Genomic DNA, 19,717 nt, shown 5'->3' with positions numbered 1-19,717 from the left:
GGTCTCAAAGCACCACAGGAACACCTTAACGCACAACGAGAGGCTGGGGAGCTCAGCTCTCCGGGCTGGGCCAGGTGATGCTCTGGGGGTGGAGTTTTCCATACAGAAGATGAACTCCCTGCCAGCATTTGGGGCACAGATTGGGAATTTTTCTTCCCTGAAGGTCATCCTGGATATCCAAGTAACACTGACCCCCCTGAAAAGCACGGGGCAAAAGAGAAATCTCCTAAAACAAACAGGGATGTCACGGGTGACCACACAAGAGTGTGCAGTGGCCATAAAGCAAACTGCTGTATTGGCTGTGACCAGACCCACGAGAGGACCCGGTCCTGCCCCACATCCCGGACCTCAGACACGGGCAGGTCCCACAGCCACCCCGACCCGGGGGTCTCCAACCACTGGCTCCGCAGGGCATCGGCTCAGGTGCTGCTGAGGAAGCCACCCTCCCCAGGAACACAGTCTGAGCACCTTCAGTTGCCTTATTGATGACACAGTAAATACTTGAAATCCAACAGCAAATATTTGCATGTGAATTAGTCAAGCTGCTCCTTCTCCCCCCGGCCAGGCACCCCTGTCCCTGCAGCAGGGACACACACGCAAACACACTCCGTGGGGTTCACCCAGGGAGGGGAAGAACTTCCCTCTTCTAACTCAGGAGGAAGCAGAAAGGGCTCTTCCTCCCCGCCATGGCTCCTGGTCCCCAGAAGAGCAGCCCATTCATAAATTCTTGGGGAGCCCAGGAGCCGCAGGTGAGCTCAGCCCTCGCCAGGCAGGAGCATACCGTGGAGCGGGGCCAAAATACCACAGCAGTACCCCAGCAGTAATTCATGCAAACCTTCAGTGGAGCAAACAGCAGAAGGATTCCCTGCAAGTGTTGTCACCTTCCATCACGTCAGCCTGGTCAGAGCTCTCCCCCCCTCCCCAGCCTCCCTCCTGCCCCCCTGTAAATAATGACTCAAATTCCCCAGAACCGAGGGGCTCAGCAAATGTTTCCTGCCTCAAAACGGGCTCTGTCCCTGCTGCCCGTGCCAGGAAAGCAGCCAGATAAATGGAGATCTTCCTGGGAACAGGGATAACTGGTCACACAGTAACGCTGCTGAGCCATGGGGCCACCACTGCTCTCCTGCCCCACACCCCTTCCTGGGAGGGCAGACCCTCCCCAGAAATCACAGGCTGCAGGAAGCTTGGGACACACTTGAGAAGGTGAAGATGGCACCTCCCTGATAGAACCAGGGCTGATTTGAAGCCCTGTCTGTGAGGTTACCAGAGCACCTCGCCTCTCCTGCTGCCTCTGGGTCCCCAGCAGCCCCAGTGCTGCAGGCAGCTTGGGTTTCTGCCCAGCTAAAACACCAGGCTGTGTCCTACAGAGGACAGCTCACACGCTGCCAGCACAAAACCAGCCTGGTGTCCCCAGGAGAGCAGGATGACAGACAACAGGCTGTCTCCTCCCCGGGGACCCCGGCAGGATCTCCTCCGTGGTCTCCACACGCAGCAGCTTTGGTTGCCTGCCTGCTTCCAGCTCCTCACCCGCTCCCCCCACACAGCGGGGCCAGCGGAGCGGGATGCCAGCACTGGAAATGCCTGTTCAGTGAAGGGTGAAAGGAGCAGCCCCCCAGTGCCAGCAGAGCAGCCCCCACAGCCTCCTGCCAGAACACACCCCCCAAACCCCCCGACTCCATGCCCAGGGAGCTGACGCAGGGGGGCTTTTTTTAAAAACAGAATATTTTGCCAATATATTCCAAGCAAGGCAAGCTCACTACGCGCAGGCAAACGCATCCCTGCGAGCCAGAGTTCTCATTTCAGACGAGGCTCTCTCTGCCAACACAAAAGAGCAGCTGCAGAGCTGCAGGGACACCGTTTCAAACCACCCCTCTCCTCAAGACAGGGCTGTAATAGACTCCCCACGCGGCTGCTCCGGCGAGGCATTGGTATGCACGGTAACCGCCGCGGCGAAGGGAGAGGGGAGAACACAGCGGGCACGTGGTTTGTTTTTCCTTCACATCTGATTACGCTCATTATCAGGCACAAGAGGACAGGTGTATTCTCCAGGCTCAACCTTACAAACCGGCTTGCTCTCCTCCGCCGGGCAGGTGGTGAGTTTGCCACTCGAGGTCTCCCCCGGTGCAGCTGATCGACTCGCTTACAATCAGAGCAAGGCTGAGTGAGCCCCAGCTGGAGCCCGACCCTCCGCCTCGCCGTGCTCCTCCAGCCAGCACCCCCCCAGGGCTGGGATGCTGCAGGAGAGGGGGAGCTGGGACGGCTCCACAGGAACCTTGGGGCCAAGGAAGCCAACTCAGTGACACGCTGAGAAGCCACGGATAAAGCCTCAAGATGCACAGCAACCTCCTCAGTGAGAAGTGCCCCACCACAGCTACATCCTGTTCCTCCTACATCCCATTAGCCCTCACATCATACATACATACACTCCCTCATACACCACACTCACTGCAAAGAGCCAATTTACCCCCCTACACGCGGGCAGGCACGACAACCACACACTTATAAGCTTCCCTACCCCTAAATCTGTCAGAGGGAGCTAACCTCCTCCTCTTCCCATTTATGCCACCATGGTCTGTTACACAAACCATTCCCATCTGCTTAAGAGAAGGAAAAGGACAAATATACTCACAAAAGAAAAAGAAGTATAATAGAGTCTGCTTCCCACCATCCCCTTTAACTATACCTGTATTGGGGCAGGGAAAGCACACGTGAGCTTGCCCCTCACAAACCCCCTCTAACTCAAAGAGCATGTTCTTTGTGGAGTTACCTGCATCTCACCTCTGAGAAAAAACAATGCACTAGCAGTGCTGCTCCAATCCCTGACACTCAACACACCACTTCTCTTTGCCTCTGCAAAGCCTCTACGCCGAGAGCACCGCTGTGATCTGTGCACCACACCACAGTGTTCCACCCTGCCTTATCCTCACCAGGGATACAGCACTCACCTTGCACGTGGGGCTGTCCAAAACAGGAGACAGAGCCCCCACGTCCAGTACCTGCTCAGAAAGCCGACTCTGGAAACCAAAGCCCTAGAGAAGAAAGCAGAAAAGCATCAGTGTCTGATGGGCAGGCGCAGGTTTTGTCAGAAATCCTGAGAGAATAGACCAAAACTCCTAACCCAGCTCAGAATCCACACTCCCCAACCCACTGCCAGCAAGTCTTTTGTAGCAGTGGCTATTGGAATAATCGGAGAGGTTTACAGGACACAGGAGAGGTTACACCAAGACTCTGGCCAGCATCCAAGCAGAGGTCATATCTGTGCTGCAGACAGATGGCTCTGGTAGCAGCCTGACCAGCACCGAGGTGGGTTTTTGCTTTCTCCAGCTGCAGAGGCACGGGCAGGACGGGTTACACAGAGCTACCCAGGGACGATGGCAGACGGGGTGCTCAGGATTCCCTACAGGCATGTCCAGGGAAATGTGCAGCACAGGGACTCCTGCCACTGATGGTCCCCGGGGAAACACCCCCTGTGAGGCCAGGGGACAGCAATGCCACCCAGGGAGGACACCGTGGGACCCCACCGTGACACAGGGTACACCCAAAGCAAGCAGCAGATCTTCCTCCAGCCTCTCCTGCTCTCGTTTCTGACACCACTGCACATTTCCTGAGATTTTTTTCCCTACTCTCCCCCCTGGCAGGATCCCTGGGGGTCCTCGCACCCAGCTGCGCACACGGCGCGTGTGTCTGTGCACACACACCCACCAGCAAGCACCACAAAAGGTATTGTTTGAGGTGGCAGACACTTGCCAACACACAAGCTTGTACTAACACCGATAAATAATGATATTCTCAGCCATTTGCTGGCCGGGCTGCCCCTGCTCCCACTGGCAGATGGCAGTGGCAGCTTCCTATGGAGAGGAAGAGATGCTGATGGGCATCTCCCCCCACCTCAGGGCTACCCTCCCGCATGTTCTCCCTCCAGGACCGTCAGGAGCCAGGTCTCCCAGCCACACAGAGCCTCCTTAGAAAAAGCTGCCGACTCCCTTCGAGCATAATTTCAACATTGCTTATTATTTTCCTTTTTGCAATTATCCGAGCTCGGTCCCAGCTCCGAGTGACCTACTTTTCCAGGGCTATTACCTCACCCACAGACAGAACCCGCTCAGCACAGGATGGCATCGCTGGCCTGCGCCAGGGCTCTCAGGTCATGGCTTACCAGTTCAGGACTGCAAGAGGTGGCCACAGCAGTAACAGGCTGCACATCCCCAGAGGAATTCACATTTCCACACCCAAAGGAGCTTTTAGAGACTCACCAGAGGCCGAATCAGCTCACGGGCTGAGCCGTTCAAGACTTGCAGGTCCTCCCCACAGTCGCTGATCTCAGATGCCTTCGAAAGCTGAGAGAAGATACGCGTTAGAGCCTGTACATGTCTTACCCAGCTTCACCCAGGCATTTCCAACAAGGTGACAAATGCTAACAGAAAGGCAAATCTGGCCTCTCTATAAGGTAGGGAAGGAGAGATGATTGAATATCAAAGGAAGGACACCAAGGGTGTGACCCACAAGACAAGCACAAAACACCACTTCACAGAGATAAGGACTGGGGAAGGAGGGCAGGGGTAGGAGGAGGGACTGGGGAGGGCACAGAAGTGCTCTTCAAACACCCCTGAGAAAGGCCACTTGCTTACTCTCCTCTGCTCCTCCTGCAAGGATCTCTGCAGCTCAGAGCTCCCTGGGCCACCACGCAAACGGGTAAAGCCCCAGAGGACAGTATGATCATCTTAAAAGGACTTTAGGAGTACACCTTGCCATGCCTCCCTCATTGCAGCGAGGACTCCCATGTTCCTGGCCACCATGAAACATGTGGCTGTGCCATGTGAACACCCAGGTAGCCCTGCTGGCTCCAGCAGAAGTACCCAGCCACACAAAGCAAGCGCACAGCTGAGTGTAACAGCAAAGCTTCCAACTTTAAGCTCTTCAGGACAGAGCATGTTTTCCAGGCTCAGTTTTATAGCTTATCACTTCTTAAAGACATAACACATCAATGGAACTAGAAAAAATCATCAAAATCAGCAGGAAAGCAGCTAGATTGGGAAGAGACATCTTTTCAGATCTCCTGTTCTAAGATCTCTGGAGGACCCTGAGCAGGTGTGGATGGTGGCACCCCAGTTGCAGGGGCCAGGCCACAAACCCACCTGCACCTTGAGACACTCATGGTGGTTCTCCTGCCAGAGAACCATCAAACACCCTTGTTCAACCGCTGCCGTCAGCCGTTCCCCAGTCCTCCCAGAGAGCACTGTGGGCAGACTGGGAGGGATTGTGCTCAATGGACCTGAGCTACAGCCCAGAGGTACCATCCCTCGCTGCTCCAACCTCACACCTCCCTGCGCATCCTTCTGGAGCCGCAGCTGGCACCTCGCTTACACTTCTGCCCCGTCCCCACAGAAGCTGAGAGAAACAACAGAAGGAGAGGCACACAGCAGCACGGGCAGCTGGGCTTGGTGGGATCCTCCATGCCCAACCTGCTTCCTTAGGACAGATGGCAGCACCCAAAGCTGAGACATTTCTCCTCCAAGAATTGAAACGTGCGTCACAGTTCGGGGGTTTTTGCCTGTCGGTTGCTTTGGCCAGCACTTTGTGGATGCTTACAGGAAGGATTTCCTGGCTCGGCGCTGAAGCTTCCAATCTGGGAATTCAGAGCACTTGTGCCCCCCACCTCCCCCGGGACACCCTGCTGACAAGGAGGGAGCTTACACTGACTCCACAGAAAAGGAGCAAGTGCTGAAAGAGCTCTCCTGGCTCAGGGAGGGGAGCAGCCCCAGCCACTTCCACACCAAGCCCGGCCCCTGCAGGGCTCTTACTTCGCCAGCATCCCGCCTGCTGTCTGGCTGCAGCTCAGCTGCTGCTTCTTCCCTCCTTTCAGTCACTATCTTTTCACCACCAGACAGGGTGTCGATGGTGGCAGCCAGGCTGGCCAGCTCATCTGCCTCAGCAGCTTCAGCAGCAGGAGACGCAGCTCTAGGTTGCCCAGGACCACTGGGCACATCCGTCCCTGCTGCGCTCCTTTCCCCCAGAGACTGGGGCAGCTCCTCAGCTGCAGAGATGTCACCTTCCACCTCAGCATCTTGCTTGCCCAGTGGCTCGTCCCCAGCAAGCTCCCCACCGGACTCCTCCTTGTTGTGGCCAGACAGGCTACTGTCAGCATCTCCAGGAAGGACCTCAACTGGAGTCGGAGGGCACCCGGCGGCAGAATCCAGGGAAGAATCTGGCTTTTCTTCAGCGTGTCTTGATTTTAAAGACTCCTTCTAGGCAGAAGTCAAACACAGTTATAGCTACGACAGTCTTTATCCCCTCTCTGGAACAGAAACAGCACAGGTTCTACAGCAAGAAGCAAAATCACAAAGCTTTGGGTGACCTCAAGACCAATTTGATTTCTTGTCATCAAGTCCCTTTCAAAGACAAGGAACTTCATTGACACACACACACTCATTTCCTGGGCTCAGACTTTTTGGTTTTTACTCTGTTGCTTTTGTTATTCCTGAGGTCTGAGCAGATGAGGGTGAGCAGCACCCACCAGCCCCCAGCTCTTCAGTAGAGCCACCCATGCTTCCATACGCATGAATGAAGATGGAAATTTGCGAGATTACTACTGGAATTATAAGGAGAGAAGAGCAGACAGGATGCCACCTTCCATCCCACCTTCTAAAGGGACAAACTTCAGGACAGGCACCGATTTAAGCCACCACCCTGAGCTCAGGGCCAGACCAGGACCAGACCGAGATCTGGCAGAACCCACTGGCTTTGGGAAAAGACAATCCCGAATTAAATTTCATCACCCAAAGGTTCGACGGCCTCTCCCAGCAGCGGGGAGACCCACAAAGCTCACAGTGCACAGTGCGATAGCCAGGAGGAAGCAGGAAGAGGTTCCCTCATCAGTATGCAAACAAACCCCTCGCACGTCCCGCTTCCTCGCTGTTTGATTAATGCTGGGGTGTCCTGTCACACACTGCCTGCGCCCTGCGTACAGCGTGTTCCATCCACGGGCTGCATATTTTAACCATGTATTTTTATCAAAGCACAACTGGAACGCTGGCAGCTGGAAACCCGGAGCTGCAGCACACGGGAAGAACATCTTCCAGCACATCGTTTGTCCCAGAGACCTTCTCAGGGCCGAGAGAGCCATCCGTCAGAGCGGAGAGGAGGACAGGCCAATCAAACCACAGGATGCTTCCCAAAACCCTGCCGTTCAGAGCCTCACCTGCAATCCGCCCAGTGAGAAATGAAAGCTTCTGGCCCTTTCCAGTTTGGTGGGGCAGAGGTTCACAGACACCCCCCTGCATCACTAGCCACCCACACAAGGCTCTGCAAAGGCCTTGATAACATCTTTATTCCAGAAGGCAGAGAAACAAGTGGCATTACCCCAGCAGAGGACTCCTTGTTACGCTCCCTTTACTCTGGGGATGAGGCAGCTGGGCTCCCCTTGGACAGCCTTGTTTTCCAGCTTCCCTAAGGACCTCTCTCCAGGACGTCCAGCAGTGCCCCAGCCAGGATCCTTAGGCTTCAGAACTGGGTATTTCCCTTCCAGGAGCACACACACCCCAGCAGAACACACCCCCAATACAGAGTGCCTTTGAAGGGCGATCGCTCCCCCCTGCTCCCCAATTCCCAGCTCTCAGGCCCAGAAGCACAGAGAGGGTCAGGTTTGCCAGACCTCATCCGGGTAGTGTTTGCCTTCAGCTTTTGAGTTTACAACTCTCCCCATGCACGTAATGCTTTAACCAGCAGGAGGAACAAGCCAAGCAGCGACCAGATCCACACCACACCACTAGAAGCCACCTACTGCGTGCAAAGCTGTGGTGACATCGCACCGTGATGTCAGAGCCACCCATCACCTCTCTCAGGCTGCCAGCTTCCTCCACGGGACTCCTCCGGTGCTGGAGATCAGCTTCAGTGACATCAGCTAATCGATTGCCACCGTCCTCCTCCTCTGCTCTGCTGCTCACCTAGGGGGTGGGGTAACATCCACTACCGAAAGGCCTCACACCATCTTTCCCAGCTGGCAGGGTCCCTGCCTGTGACAGGCCACCACCCTGCTGAAGGCTCTCCAGCCCCACATTCCCAAACATCAAACCCTTTATGCTCTGCTTCACTGCTGCTGGTCCTGCTGGCCAGCTCGGAGAGCTCGCTGTGCTCCCACACTCTTCCCAGCTCAGGACTCCCCCACCTCTCCCTACAGCAGTTCTCAGCTCAGGGAGAGCCAGGCCATGAACACAACAGCCCTTCCTCCCCTTTCCCTCATCATCCCTGTGCTGGGATTCCATGGATGTCTTTGCTTCCTGGGAGCCAGCAGCACTGCTCCCTGCACACACACATCTCTGCATTAACACCCAAGCCATGTCCTGCAATGTTTATTTACGGAGACGCTCCCGTTCACACCTCTCCATCTGGTGAGGAACCCTTGCGTGGTAATTTCCCACCACAGAAGGGACCCCCTTGGCTCCCAGTGTTTCCCCAGGGACTGACCTGTACAGAAGGGAGAGTGCTCAACCTCCCAAGCTGCAAACACCGCATCAGGGATCGCTTCTGCTGCCCTGGCACCCTCTCCCCAGGCACCCAGAGATGCTTCCAGACCTTTCCTCCTCTTGCCCCTTCCGGCAGTATCCCAAAGCCCTTTTTTTATTTAGAGCAGAGTCACACGTGGCTGCAGCAACTACTCCATCCCAGGAATTCAGGAGGTAAATGAGCTGGGTTCAGGTGATAGCTAACCCCACGAGCAGCCAAGCAAACCAAGCTGCCTCAAGGAGATCCTCATTCCAAGGGTATATTCAAACTACACAAACCTCACACCTCCAGCAAGTTCTCCAGCACCTGACTTGGGTTTTCTTTTCCCCACTTAACTTACTCCTTGCTCCAGAAGAGCCCACTGAAGGGGGTCCCATTTCTGTCCATCTCTCCTCCTTCTCTCCTGCCATCTTTAATGAGGCTTCCACTCTCAATATCACAGAGACATCCTTGTGTCTCAACAAGGCATCAAAACCAAACACTTATTTCCTTTGAATACAGGTATCCAACTCCGACACAGAGGCTACAGGAAGCCAGGTTCTTCCATCACCTCACCCCATTACGCTTAAATTTTCCCCTTTCAGGGCTTTGCTGTATGAATCCTTTCCTTCTCTCTGTTTTGTAGAGAAGCTGGAGGACAGCTGGGGCTGCGGCTCCTTCCTGGGAACGCCTTTCTGCTGCCACCTCATGGAGCTCCGACTGAATTGTACTTTCCAGTGGGGCAGGAACATCCCATCAGGACCAAGCTATCACCCATCTGGGTTAGCAGAGCCTGGCTGGTGGGTGGCAATTGCCATTTCAGAATAGATTCCCCAGGCCCCGCCGCGGCGCTGAAATGCCACGACAGCTCTTTGTTCCTGGACACATGAACATTTCAGTGACAAATTGGACCCTGACAGGCTGCTTGTTGTTTGGAGACGAGAGAGTTGGGCCTTTCCTTTTCACATCCACTTTAGCACAAGCCTTTGCAGTTGCTGCGAAAGGGCTTTCCAGCAAAGCACTTCACAGCTTAATTTTTGTATGCCGGGAAAAGGATAAGGGAAATACTGTAAAACACTTTAAAAGAAATTAATTCGCCTTTCAGATAGTGGAACAGAATTTTCAAAGCGGTAAGAAAGGATTAGTGTCAGTGCAAACAGTTGGGCTGGATCACCAGAGCTGCTTGCAACACACTTCCCATTGTGCCCTTGTCACCCTAAGCCTGATGAGCCCAAAGGCAGCGCGGGCTGAAGGCTGCGGGGACAGCCCTGTCTGCACAGGGCCATGCGCCTGCTCAGCTCCTGGCTGACACTCTGAGCCGAGGAATTCATCAGCAGTGCAAAAAGAAAACAGGTTTTGGGCTGTCACAGCAGAGCGGCCACTTAGAAGTTTAAGATCCTTGTGGAACTCAGTGACAGAGCGGTGTTTCCAGAGTCCTGTCCCCAATGCCACCGTTGCAGCTTCAGCTGAGAATAAGCCTTCTTTCTATGCACACTGAAAAAAGCCATGAGGAAGCAAAGCATGCCCCTTCCTCAATAAGCCTCCCTCCTATAGCACCTCGGATCTGAGCCCCCCTCCTTTCTGCTCCTCCTTGGAAGAGCTGATTTCCAGCTTGTCCATCGCACCTACATGGCTCTGAGTGCCTCTTTCTTCACTCAGAAAGATGTGTGAAGATGCCACCTCCTCAAATCCATCTACCAAACCACAAGCATTCTCCTTCAAGCACAAACCTGCCTGCAGCACAGCGACCACCCGGCTGTGCCCTGCAGACCCCCTGGCTTCTCACCCACTCCCCCAGTGCTTCCCCTCCGTCGCTCTGCTCTGGGCTGTTCCTGCTCGTAACACACAAAGCTCATCCCTCCAGCACCTCTCCTGCCCGTCCCACGTCTCCTGCTGCCTTACCTCGGAGTCAAAGCTGCCTCCCAGGGCACTGACGTCCATGTGCAGGTTTTTGAACAGTCTTGCTGTCCCACGGAGACTCTAAAGGCATAACAAAAGATGGCCAACATCAAGTTCTGACCTCCACAATCCCACGGGAGGAACGGGGGGTTCCTACTCAGTGACACAGGGCAGCAGAGCCACAGCAGCACAGGGCAACGAGTCTACAGGCAATTCATTTCGGCAACACATCGTGGCAGACGCTGATTTATAGGGAGTACCATGAGAAAACAGGATGAGATGCTTTTTGGTGATCAAGCAATACAGAGGAAAGAGAGCACAAATTGAGGCCCAGAGTGAAATGGAACAGCCGCGGTCAGGCAGTTACTCCCAGGGGAGCAGCAGTTTCTCATTCCTTGAGGCTTCATGCACTACGGACACCGACACACATCAAGAGCCAAGGCACAGAAACTACCTCATTCTCACTCTCTGGCTCTTCTTTTCTCCCTTTATCTGGAGCCGCTGTGTTCAAGGAACTCTTCTCTTCACAGACCAAGCCCAGCAAGGTCTTGGTGGGGCTGGTGGGTTTACAGATATCTGCAGGCTGCAGAGAGAGGGAAGTGGGGGGACAGCCAAAGAGAACAGGGAGACACAAACCCACCCAGACACCAGCCAGCAGCTGGGAAACCGCTGGATGCTGCGAAGGTGCTCAGGGTGGTGCTGTTCTCCTGTCCTGCAGGGCCACATCCAGCTGGGAGGTGACATTCTTTATGAGAGGCCCCCTTCACCAGAGGGGCTCCTGCCCTACAGAAGTACATCTGCAAAACCTGCCTGGGCCTCAAAACACCCATTCAGTCAAAACCACAATAAAACAAAGCGTTTGAAATCACCAGTGACAAGACTTAACCCAGCGAGAAGAGAACCTTCAGTGAAGGTGTTGATTTGTATAACGTTTTGCACACCTGTTGTTTTCTTTCCCTTTAAAAGATCAATTTGTTACCACTTAACGTGTTTGTTTTGTTGACCCAAAGGTCACGTTCTATAAATAATCAGTGACACGATTGTCAATCTTACCTCCGTCCAGAAAATTGTTCTTTAAGTTTTTCTATTCTCAGCAAATAGTTGAGTGACAATATTTGCTGGATTACGTTATCTGTACTGTATCTCATGCTGCATTTGGACACAAATCAAAGTTTTACTAAAGGGGACTTCACACGCTTCCCCCCCAACAGTAACTGAAACAATTATTTCTTCAAATCTGCTAAACATAGCAGAAGAAAGCTCACCATAAAACTTAGCACCGGGCTCCCTAGAAATGACAAAAGGAAAGAAATATAGTGCAAGACAGAGTAGGGAGTTGGGTTTTTTCAACAGACAGAAGTATTTCGAAATTGACAAGAGATCACAAATTCTGTCATTTAAGATCTTAAGTATCCCAATGCCCATGACCTTCTGCAGAGTGTGCTTTTCGTGGCAGACGGAGCCCTACCTGCACCCCTCCTCTGGCTGCCAGGCTGGACTCCAGGGAGCTGTTCAGCTCGGAGTTGAGTGACCCGCGGAGGACGCCGGCCGGAGACACCGCACGGCCACGCAGCGGAGCCAGGGTCCCCAGGGGCGGCTGGACGGGGCCGAGCTGGCTGCCTGAGGCCTGAGCGGGCAGAAGAGACACGGGTGAAAGGGAGAAAACCCTCCCCTGGGCAAGCACTGAACTCAACACTGATCCCACCACCACCACAGAGCTGCTCCTGAATCCCACACCCAGCACCCACCAGCACGGGAGACACACAGGGAACAGCAGTTCGATTTAGTCACACATTTTGTCTTTTAAAGACCCATCTGCCTACGGTGATTTACTTGACAGCAGAAAGTAAGTGGGCATTGCTCCAAAAGCAAAGGGAGAGAACAGCAACAGGCACTCCAGCTCCCACATCTGCAGACCCACAGCACCCTGGAGAAAGGGCTCTTGCCCACCATCACATGCCACAGGCAGACTGGGCAGCTTGGCTACTGTTTGCCCTGCTACCCTGTCAAACGAGTGAAGGAGAAACCACTCCGATGGCAACAAGCCTCCTGCTCTCCACGAGCTGTAATTATCACTTCTTTTTAGACCGAAATCCAGGCTGCTTCCTCACCTTCCACCAGTGGAAGAGCTATGGGCAGCAGAAAGCAGCTCTGTAAGATGTGCAGCACGTCTGTGAGGAGCTCCTGGAGACACCTCCCCTTCCAAAGCCCAGGGGCAAGAGCCCTGGGAGCCGTCCAACATCCTCACCTCTGAGCAACACACGCCTGACATTGAGTTATCTTCACCCAGAAACATGCCCATTGTGTTTGGCTGTGCAGAATTCCCCCCCAGGGGGACTCCACAGGGAATTCTGCAGGGCTTGTGTGGATTCAGAAATCACAGCTCCTCTGCTCTGTGTCTCTGCACAATCACAGACCGAAAACGGAGTTCGTTCACTCACACGCTGAGGGATGGGGAGAGGGAGATGAATCTACACTGATCCTTCTTCCACCGAGTCGCTGCCACAGCAATGGTAACAGAATAAATCACACGTTCTGGGCTTAACTAATTATTTTCTACAGATGGCCATTAACTACATGTACGGAGCAGAGGATATTAGCTGTCCTTCAAAGATAAACTCACTTCCATCAGGCTAATTAAAACTTTCAGGATAATCTGCAGTTTATCTGATATTTATAGTCATAGTTCTTATCAGCGAGCCGAGCACGACCACACACTGGTAATTAGAAACCCGAGCTGGCAATTTGGTGGAGCCACAGCTGGGAACCAGCAACACTCAAAGCAATTCATTAACATCACACACATTGACCTTTCGCTTCATTTTTTTTTTTTTCCTCCAGAACAGGAGATTTGGTAAATTCTTATTAAATTGAGGCAATTACTTATGGACAAAGACAAAACAACCAGGAACATTCTTCCCAGTGAAGGGCAGGATCCTGTCACAGGCAGAGGGAAACAGTTTGGACAAAACTGAGCCAAATGGTTGGGCTTTGCAGAGGAAGACAGAGGAAGGTACGTTTACAGATGGCCCATCACACCTGTAGGGTACCTCGGTGTCCCACCAGCACAGCAGCAGTGCTTCAAAGACTAAACTGTGCTCAGACAAGTCAATATTGCACCCATGTGCAAAACAACAGCCTGTAACCACCAGGAACACTCCTCCTTTTGCTTGAGAAAGCCAGTTGTGACTTTTCCCCATTTTTCTTTCATTTAAGAGGGAACAGAGAAGGCTGTGGATGCAGCAGAGCTGGCTGCAACTTATGGTTTCTTACATCACCTCAACCAATTCAATCACTCTGGGCCTCGAGATGCAGCAAGCAAAAATTAAGCTACAAATAGCTGAATAATCCCTGCCCCTCAATTTAGATTGTGGGGCTCCAGGGAAAAGGCTGGCTTTGTAGTGTGGCTACTAGGAGGAGTCTTAGAGCCAAAATTAAAGACGATTTTGTACTCAGTGTGGCCATCCTGCTTGATTTACTGCCCATCACCTGTTTTTAGTTCAGAAGGCACCTCACGTCCTTGCAAAGCTGACACGAAGTGTGAATTGAGCAGTGTTTCCTATGCAAGGAAGACCTCGACCAAAGGCTCTCTCAAGCCACCTCCTGAGCTTCAGGAAAAGCACTAGAACTAATGCCGCATCTGCATGTGACTTCCAACAGGATGGTTTTGTCCCTTTTCTCCTGAAATTTAGCTTAGAAGCAAAATTTCACACTCTCAACTCTCCGGAAACGTTTACAATGGAAGGTCCATCACAAAGGACTTCAGTCCTACCTCGTTCCCACCTGCTCCTTCACCAACATCTATTTTGCTGCACCTCTGGCTTCTCTGGTTTGGGGCATCTCCACTTCCACATGCTGACAGAAGCTCTTGCTCCCCTGGCACTCAACCTGCAAGTCTGCTGTGGCTGTCTCTCCCCACACCCCGGGAGCTTGATCTGTCCTTCCATCTCCTCTCTTCACTTCTCTCTGTGCTCCAGCACCACGAGGCTCCTGGGCAGTGCATTTCCCACCGAAATGGACAGGTTCAGGTTCTGGCTCACAGCACAACTTCGTATCCTCAGAGCTATGCTCCCTCTCTGACTTGAGGGCAGGACACAGAGCCTGAGGAAAGGCTGATCCCAGGAAGGAGTGAGGCAGATGCTCTCCTGCGATGCAGCACCCATCCTTCTGTTTCCCAGAGCCGTGGTGTGGAGGGGGGCGAAGGCTCCCCCCGGCTCCCTGGGCCACGTTACTGCCACGAGAACTGGCTGAATCGCTGCCATCACCCTCTGATATCACACCACTGCCTCTGCCGCCTCTCCAGCCACCTTTAGCAGATGAAAACACATGTTTTGATGTAGGTCCCACATGGATTCGTCTCTTTGCACCTGCCCCTTGGGATTGGGGTAGTACATCTGTGATCCCGTGAGGAACCATGGAGCAGCTCTCCAGCTCACCATTGCCACCACCTACTCCTGGATCTGCTCCTACAGCCAGCAGCTCCCTCTGCTTTAAACCCTCTCTCTCCACTCTACTGGTGGCCTCACAGCTCTGGGGCAGGCTGATGGCCTGACCCAAGGCCTTCTCTCGGACTTCCCTCTTACTTCTACTCTCAGATACTTCGCTGGGGGATCTCAGCTCCTCTGGAGCATATGGAACATCAGCTGTCTCCTGCAAACTGCAGTCATCTGCAGGACTGGCATCACAAAGGGTCCTTTTATTGTTCCTGTGGTACAAGTTTTCTTTTTCTCTGGCTTGCAATATGCCTGGACTTCTTTCTACATCCCCATCTGGTCCTGTAGATTTCTCTCTGCCTGAGAAGCGATGATCAGGCTTATGGACACACTCACCCGTCACATCTTCCATCTGCCACTTCTCTTTCAGCTCTTCAAAGAGCAGGATTTTGTCTTCAGAGGCAGCCAGCACAGCTTCCAGTTTCTCAAAGTCTGGTGTACAGGATTGCTTTGACACACACAAAGGTTGCACTGGCGGCCTAAACTCTAAACCATCAGACTGCAAGTCAGAGGAGCCAAACCAGAGCTCTTCCTGCATTTCTAAGGGTAGGTACAGGTCCTGGTCGATGTCTGCATCAGAGCTGCCGGAAGAGAGGCTTTCTTCTAAAGTGTTCTCCTCATCAGGGAAGATTTGGCACAGCCTGATGACCTTAGAAACAAGCAGGGGAGGCAGTTTGCTTTGCCACGTGCCTGCAGATATTCTCGAGTCCCTTATGCCTGATGGTCTCCCTTTGCCTTCCTCTCTGATCTGGCTACTGGGATCTGGCTCAGGACTCTCCCGCCCGGGCGCCAGAACAGCAGAGGGCATGTGACAGAAGGACATTGAAGGGAGATTGCCTGGCTGCATGTTCTAAGTAGATAAATATCAGCAAATAACTAAAATATGTCACATAATACTATATATACCCTTAACTATCTAAAGTAGAGGTATCTACTTATTTAACACACAATTTGGTATACAAACAGGTGTGTAAATTTTTTTGACCACTTGAAATTACATATATACATATAAATTACCCAGACTGAAGGCTTTCTGAGTTGAGGTCGTCTATGCCTTGAGCAACGACGCAAGGCACCATCTTTCCCCATGGAGATTTATCTCATTACTGGCTAATGGAAGGTAGGAATTATCTGCTATCACTTGGGATATAAAGGGAATTTGATTAGGCTGGCGGATACCAACAGCAAAGCAGAGTAGCCTCACACATCTAAGCCAGTGGTCGGTGCCTGAACATCACAGCAACACACACGGACACCGCAGAAACACCAGTTGTTGTCCTCTTCAAGGTCGGAAATTTTTCCAGCACTCCAAACATCTGCTGCTAAGAATAGCACCAGCATCCTTGGCTGCTGCCACGTCCTTCTCGGCAACAGCATCACAGGACTGGGGCACCCCCAACTCCAGCTGTGTCCTTCTAAAGGGAAGCTTCCCAACTTCTGGGGGTTTGTGACCCCCAGTTCTGTGGGATTTTTGATCCAAACTCACAACTTCTGCTGGGCAGACCCCCTCATTCACAGCCACTTGGCCACCTTCCACCCAGCCCTCCCCGGCAGCACCGCAAGCACAGCCTACTCACGGTGAGTCGCTTCAGCGCCTGCTTCTCCTTCTTGTCTTTCTTCTCTTTCTTTTCTTTCTTATTCTTCTTCTCTTTCTTCTTCAGGCCGCCACGTGCCAGCAGTTTCTCTCGCTCCTGGATGACACGCTCTCTGTAGTAGTCATCAGAGGGGTCGTTCCACACAGACTGGCCGTTAGAAAAGTTGAAGTAATAGATATCACCAGTGACATCTTGGCTGTGTGGCAAAAGAACAGTGTGAAAAGCTGAAAGAGGGCATACCAGAACATTCTTACGGGATCACAAGAGCACCTTAAGCTCAGTGAAGAGGAGCATGGTGTCTCCAAGAACCCAAAGACACATCAGTGTCTCCTAGAGACCGCTCATGTCCTTACCCAACTCCCCAAACACTCCTTCCCCTTCTCCCACCACCCCAGAGAGTCCTCAGCTCCCCATCCACAGGAATTACATCCGTGGTGGCATTGTCCCCCTTTGCCAGCCAGTACCCGGCTCTGCCACCGACGTGGGCAGCACGCAGCAGGGAAAGGGCAGGAATCCAAGAGGATTTGGCAGAGCTCTCACCAGGCTTTCCACTCGGGAGGTAATGGGGCCACGATGCCTTCCCTGGCCAGCCAGAGCAGCTCCGGCTCCTTCTCAGGGTCAATCCCAATCTCCCGTGCAAAATCGTGGATTTCTAGGAAAACAGAAAAGGAACCCAGGGAGATGGTCCACACCAGGTACTACGGAACAAAGCCAACCTCCTCAGCCAAAGCAATGGGCACACTGGGAAATCCTGACCCTGGAACAAAGCTGCTCCAAGGCGCCAGCGAGCACGTCCTGCCAGGCTGGTGAAGCAGGGAGACAGACTGCAAAGCAGCATTCATCTTCGCAACCAAAAAGCTAATTTTCCAGCTCTGTCTTCTGAAATCCCATTTATTCTACCCTCTCCAACCATGCCCTCCCGATTCCTGTTTTCTTAATACACTTAGGAACTGAGCACGTAAGTTACTTGTAGGACAGGCAGCAGTTACCTTGCTCGCTGGGAATGTAGGTCTCATCGTACTCTTCGTGCAGGATGAGCTGGTCACCAATGCACATCATAGCCCCTGCCATGGCTCCCTGCACCTGAAGGAAGCAACACAAAAATAACAACTACCACCTGCACGCAGAAATAAAGCTTCCTCATCACACAGCAGAGCCCTGGGAAACTCAGCACAGGGGCTGTGGAGGGGAAGAAGGTGCCCTGGCGCTGCCAAGCGTGGGTGCAAAGAGCAAAGGCAGCCAGAGTGATGGATTCTGGCAAAAGGCAGGAGGGCACAGCTAAAAGCTGCCCTGGTCACAACACCCACAGCCTCAGCCACCCTAGAGGAAGGACAAGGCACAGGAGGGCAGAGCTCTCTGCTCTGTTCCCAGCAAAGCCAAATCAAAGACCTTCCACACACACCTCACAGGGGCTGTGGGCACAGGAAGCAGAGCTGGAACAGCACAGAAGTTATAATCAGACACCCCCCAGGCTTTCAAGCTTCTGCAGAGGAAATGAGCACTTGCTTCAGGAACTTTTTTAACAGTCCAAAAACAAGCTGAAATGAGAAAAAGAAGAAAGAGAAAGAAAGGAAGCGGTTTTCCCAGAGCACACCATGGCTTTTTGAGAGCAGTCCCTCGGCTGAGTCAGCGCTGCCCAGGGCCAAGGCAGCTTCTCCCAACTCCCAGCCTCACTCGGCCTCTCTCACCTTCCCAGGGGACATTTCAGAAGCTATAAAAGGATCCTAATTTAACGTGTCCCACCTCCAGAGCATTGTTTCACTGTTTAACTCACAGACTGAAGGCAGTGATTTAGCCCCACCACAGCTGGGCCCTCACCACCCCTTCACCACAGGTTTAGGCAGTTGTAAGTTCATTCCCCCACCCCAGACACCACTGGGAGAGGTCGCTGACACACCAGAGGGCTGTGCAGCCATCCAGCAAGACCTGGACAGGCTGGAGAGCTGGGCAGAAAGGAACCTGATGAACTTCAATAAAGGCGAGTGCAGGGTGCTGCATCTGGGGAGAAATAACCCCATGGACCAGGACAGGCTGGGGGTGACCTGCTGGAGAGCAGCTCTGAGGAGAAAGACCTGGGAGTCCTGGTGGACAATAGGGTGCCCATGAGCCAGCAGTGGGCCCTGGTGGCCAAGAAGGCCAATGGCATCCTGGGGGGCATCAGGAAGAGTGGGACCAGCAGGTCAAGAGAGGTCATCCTGCCCCTCTGCTCTGCCCTGGGGAGGCCCCATCTGGAGCACTGGGACCAGTTCTGGGCTCCCCAGTTCCAGAAGGACAGGGAACTGCTAGAGAGGGGACAGCAGAGGGCTACAAAGAGGATGAGGGGCCTGGAGCATCTCCCTTGTGAGGAGAGGCTGAGGGACTTGGGTCTTTTAAGTCTAGAGAAGAGAAGGCTGAGGGGGGGATCTGATCAAGGCTTATAAAACTTCAAGGGAGGGTGTCAGGAGGATGGGGCTGGTCTTTTTTTCAGTGGTGCCCAGGGACAGGACGAGAGGGAATGGCCACAAACTTGAACATAAGAAGTTCCACCTAAACATGGGGAGGAACTTCGTTACTATGAGAGTGGCAGAGGCTGCCCAGAGAGGTGGTGGAGTCTCCTTCTCTGGAGACATTCCAAACCCACCTGGACACATTCCTGTGGGACCTGCTCTGGCAGGGGGTTGGAGGAGATATCTCCAGAGGTCCCTGCCAACCTCACAGGAGTCTGTGATTCTCAGTCCTCTTCTCCAGGCTACACAGGTCGCTCAGCCTTTCCTCAGCAGAGAGATGCTCCAGCCCCTGATCATCTTTGTAGCCTCCCACCGGACTCTCTCTTGCAGTTTCCAGTCCTGGAACCGGGGAGGGACACCGGAACTGGACACGGTGCCCCAGAGACGTCCCCACCGGGGCAGGGCAGGGCAGAGGGGAGCATGGCCTCCCGTAGGGTGCCAGGGGTCATTCCTCCGAGGTGGGACAACCTCCCCTCCCCTTGCTGAGCTTCATCGAGCTCTTCTCCACCCAACCGCACCGCTACCCGAAGCGGAGCCCGCTCTGCCCGCCCTCGGCCCGCTCAGCGCTCCCTGCAAAGCCGCCTCAGCAGCCGCAGCCATTAACCCCGGCGGCCCCCCCCGCCCGCCGCGCTCCGGCCCTCCCCGCCGGCCCCGCACGCTTACCCCACGCCGCTCCCGGGTTCCCGGCTCCCAGCCCCGCTCCCCGGGGGCTCCGGCCGGGCCAGGCCCGCGGGGGGAGCCGTCACCGCCGCCCGCTCGCCGC

At 53.7% G+C, this 19,717-nt stretch overlaps 1 protein-coding gene across 1 annotated transcript in view; it reads right to left on the bottom strand.

Moving 5' to 3' along the window:
• CEP164 (centrosomal protein 164kDa) overlaps nucleotides 1-19,679 on the bottom strand; it is a 39,155-nt gene extending 19,476 nt beyond the window's left edge. The window contains 14 exon segments of the mRNA XM_014949629.1: nucleotides 2,946-3,029; nucleotides 4,254-4,337; nucleotides 5,802-6,245; nucleotides 7,833-7,943; nucleotides 10,384-10,461; nucleotides 10,835-10,963; nucleotides 11,849-12,007; nucleotides 14,153-14,202; nucleotides 14,205-15,723; nucleotides 16,451-16,664; nucleotides 17,009-17,120; nucleotides 17,458-17,551; nucleotides 17,871-18,006; nucleotides 19,618-19,679. Coding sequence (XP_014805115.1) covers nucleotides 2,946-3,029; nucleotides 4,254-4,337; nucleotides 5,802-6,245; nucleotides 7,833-7,943; nucleotides 10,384-10,461; nucleotides 10,835-10,963; nucleotides 11,849-12,007; nucleotides 14,153-14,202; nucleotides 14,205-15,723; nucleotides 16,451-16,664; nucleotides 17,009-17,120; nucleotides 17,458-17,539 — 3,066 coding nt within the window. The 5' untranslated portion in view covers nucleotides 17,540-17,551; nucleotides 17,871-18,006; nucleotides 19,618-19,679.
• Between the last annotated feature and the right edge of the window lie 38 nt (nucleotides 19,680-19,717).

The sequence above is a fragment of the Calidris pugnax genome, unplaced genomic scaffold, assembly GCF_001431845.1.
Source record: "Calidris pugnax isolate Ruff unplaced genomic scaffold, ASM143184v1 scaffold180, whole genome shotgun sequence".
Taxonomy (NCBI): Eukaryota; Metazoa; Chordata; class Aves; order Charadriiformes; family Scolopacidae; genus Calidris; species Calidris pugnax.
This window is presented reverse-complemented; position numbering and strand designations above follow the sequence as displayed.